The 3,549-nt window shown below is 45.8% G+C and overlaps 1 protein-coding gene across 1 annotated transcript; it reads right to left on the bottom strand.

Moving 5' to 3' along the window:
- Window positions 1-813: 813 nt before the first annotated feature.
- On the bottom strand, window positions 814-1,414 carry LOC116271026 (nitric oxide synthase, inducible-like). Its single transcript, XM_031657427.1, has one exon. The coding sequence runs from the start codon at window positions 1,286-1,288 to the stop codon at window positions 989-991; it is 300 nt and encodes a 99-aa protein (XP_031513287.1). The 5' UTR covers window positions 1,289-1,414; the 3' UTR covers window positions 814-988.
- Between the last annotated feature and the right edge of the window lie 2,135 nt (window positions 1,415-3,549).

The raw sequence follows: 3,549 nt of genomic DNA, 5'->3' as shown, positions 1-3,549 counted from the left end.
CCTGTAATAAATCAACATCTAGTTTCAACATAAGCTAATTATTGGATTTTCATCTGACTGAACCAGTTATGTATTGTCTTTACACTGTAAATTTCTGTCAAGGAAAGTGCTATTTAAGAAATCAAATTAACCAAAGGTAAAAATAACTTTGTAATTACTTTTCTGAAAAGTGACCAACTTCTTTCAAATGAAAATAATTCAGTGTTAGGGCAACAGAGCCATTACATCACTGTCCTTTCTACCTCCCAGTGCTTATGAGGCAGAATTAGGAAGAAAAAATTCCCAAATAAAATAACTTCAAATAGCCTAGGAGAAAACTTGAGAGGCTCTTTCTACTTAATAGTGCACCTAATAGAGCTTATTTTCAAATTTCATCATTTTGGAGCTCTCCCCAAAAACTTAATTCCTAAACTAATCAAAAAAAGAACAGAACCAAGAGGATTGTAAAGAACAAAATAATCTTTAAACATTTTATTTTATTTTTGTACCACTGTATTTTTAAAAGATATTAAGAATATTCATTACTTTTTAAAAATTCAGAGACTGCTGGGGGCAATGGCTCCCATCTGTAATCCCAGTACTTTGGGAGGCCGAGGTGAGTGGGTCACTTGAGGTCAGGAGTTTGAGACCAGCCTGGCCAAGTCGGGGAAATCCTATCTCTACTAAAAATACAAAAATTAGCCATGTGTGTTGGTGGCTGTAATCCCGTGCCTCAGCCTCCCGAGTGGCTGGGATTACAGGCGTGCGCCACCATACCCTACTAATTTATTTTGTGTTTTTAGTAGAGAGGTTTCGCCATGTTGGTTAGGCTTGTCTCAAATTCCTGACCTCAAGTGATCCACCCGCCTCGGCCTCCCAAAGTGCTGGGATTACAGGCGGGATCCACCACGCCCAGCTGATCCCACGTTCTGACTTTGACCACTGAATTGAGGGGGATACACTGGCGGTGTCGTTATCACTGGGGAAACTAAGGCCAGGGGGCCATGCCTTATGGGCTGGGACTGTTTCCTCGGCTGCTTTTGCATAAGCTTTGGCGGCCCACCCTCTCAGCAGGAAGGGCAGGGATGGCTGTTACCGGCAGGCCCAGGTCCAGCCCCTCAGCCAGGTGGGGTGGCCGGAGGATGCCAGGCAGCACTGACTCCCTGGCCTGGGGCTTGCCGCTCTCGTCCAGGGCCTCCAGGCGCACTGTCTGGTGGGGCGCAGGGCCGTCCACCACTCGCTCCAGGATGCCTTGGACCAGGGCCGGCTGGTTGCCTGGGCAAACCCCGAGGTGCTCCCCCGCCCACATTCAGGCCTTGGTTGTCCTCACAGGAGAGTTCCACCAGGAGGGTAACGCGGCTGGGGAAGAAAAAAGAAAATTCAGGTGGGCCGGGTGCTGGGGCTCGCACCTGTAATCCCATCACTTTGGAAGGCCGAGATGAGCGGATCACCTGAGGTCAGGAGTTTAAGACCAGCCTGGCCGACATGGTGAAAACCCGTCTCTGCTAAAAATTACAAAAAATTAGCAGGGCGTGGTGGCGGCTGTAATCCCAGCTATTTGGGAGGCTGAGGCAGGAGAATCGCTTGAACTCAGGAGGCAGAGGTTGCAGTGAGTGGAGGTGGTGCCATTGCACTCCAGCCTGGGCAACAAGAGCGAAACTTCGTCAAAAAAGAAAGAAACGGGAGGGGAGGGGAGGGGAGGAAAGAAAGAAAAGAAAGAAATAGTTGCTGAATTTTCTCAATGTTAAAAATATTTGCAGCTGGGTACAGTGGCTCATGCCTGTAATCCCAGCACTTTGGAAGGCCACGGTGGGTGGATCGCCTGTGCACAGGAGTTAGAGACCAGCCTGAGCAACAGGGCAAAGCCCTGTGTCTGCAAAAAAAATTTTTTTTAGGCCGGGCGCGGTGGCTCAAGCCTGTAATCCCAGCACTTTGGGAGGCCGAGACGGGCGGATCACGAGGTCAGGAGATCGAGACCATCCTGGCTAACCCGGTGAAACTCCGTCTCTACTAAAAAGTACAAAAAACCAGCCGGGCGAGGTGGCGGGCGCCTGTAGTCTCAGCTACTCGGGAGGCTGAGGCAGGAGAATGGCGTAAACCCGGGAGGCGGAGCTTGTAGTGAGCTGAGATCTCTGGCCACTGCACTCCAGCCTGGGCGACAGAGCGAGACTCCGTCTCAAAAAAAAAAAAAAAAAAAAAAAATTTTTTTTTAAATTAGCCACTTGTGGTGCCATGCGCTTGTGGTCCCAGCTGCTTGGGAGGCTGCGGTAGGAGAATTGCTTGAGCTTGGGAGGTTAAAGCTGCAATGAGCTGTGATTGCACTACTGCACTCCAGCCTGGGTGACAGAGAGACCCTATCACACACACAGAAAAATTGTCTTCCTATTTGTACTACTGTATTTTTAACACACCTTCCATATACATCTTTAAGAGTTTATTTAGTTTTATTGGTGCATATACATTTAATGTTTTCTCAAACAATATACTAAATATAGTAAATCATTCCCCCTCCATATTATCTTCAAAGCCAGATGAAAGTACACTCTAACCCACTGTGTTATTATCTATACGTGACCATTGGCTGGTTCACTGTTACAGCTAGCTAGCTAGGTCTCCCGGAGTGGAAGTATATGTACCCAGTGATGAATATTACTCAACTTCACCAGGAAAAACAATGAGCTATTAGATATTTTCAGAATTTTATAATGCTGATCCAAAAAAAAAAAAGTAAAGCAAGTCCCTATAGCATGGCATTTATTTTGTCAGATTTTTCTCTTTGTCCCCGTAAATACATGTGCACATATCCTATGCAGCGATTAAAAAAAAAGAAAAAAGAAAAAAAAAATCCTGCAATAACAAAAAAGTCTCGAGCCCAACATATCACCTGCAATACGTATCTACATCTATAATGTATGCATCAGGGCCGCATTCACGGAGGGGGACACCTGCACTGCTGATACATTCTGCCATTTTATTATTACCAGTGAGCTACAGAGAAAGGGGAAAAAATCAAAATATTTTACAAAGCACTGTAAACAGCTAAAAGCAAATTTTCTGCCTATATCCCCTTTTGGTTGACAGCAAAACAAACCAAAATGAAAAACAAAAAAGACAGCAAGTAATTGGGAGGCTGAGGCGAGCCGATCACCTGAGGTCAGGTGTGCAAGACCAGCCTGACCAACTAGGTGAAACCCCGTCTCTACTAAAAATACAATAATAAGCCGTGCATGGTGGTGGGCACCTGTAATCCAGGCTACCTGGGAGGCTGAGGCAGGAAAATTGCTTGAACCCTGGAGGCAGAGCTTGCAGTGAGCCGAGATCACGCCACTGCACCCCAGCTGGGGTGATTGAACAAGACTCCATCTCAAAAAAAAAAAAAAGAGTACAAGTAAGAATTCAGCATTTCACCCACATAATCCATAAAGACCAAAATAACATCATATGACCTGAGAATGGCTGTCATCAAAATTCAGGTGGCCTGGAGAGGCACACATCTTGAATGGAATGGGTAATCTCATTAAACATGTCTGTCTTAATATAATCCAGGATTCTATCTCACAAGTACACAGT

Source organism: Papio anubis, chromosome 17 (assembly GCF_008728515.1).
Source record: "Papio anubis isolate 15944 chromosome 17, Panubis1.0, whole genome shotgun sequence".
Classification (NCBI taxonomy): domain Eukaryota; kingdom Metazoa; phylum Chordata; class Mammalia; order Primates; family Cercopithecidae; genus Papio; species Papio anubis.
This window is presented reverse-complemented; position numbering and strand designations above follow the sequence as displayed.

Coding starts and splice junctions, on each gene's coding strand:
- LOC116271026 (XM_031657427.1), bottom strand. CDS start 1,288: ATGTGGGCGGGGGAGCACCTCGGGGTTTGCCCAGGCAACCAGCCGGCC.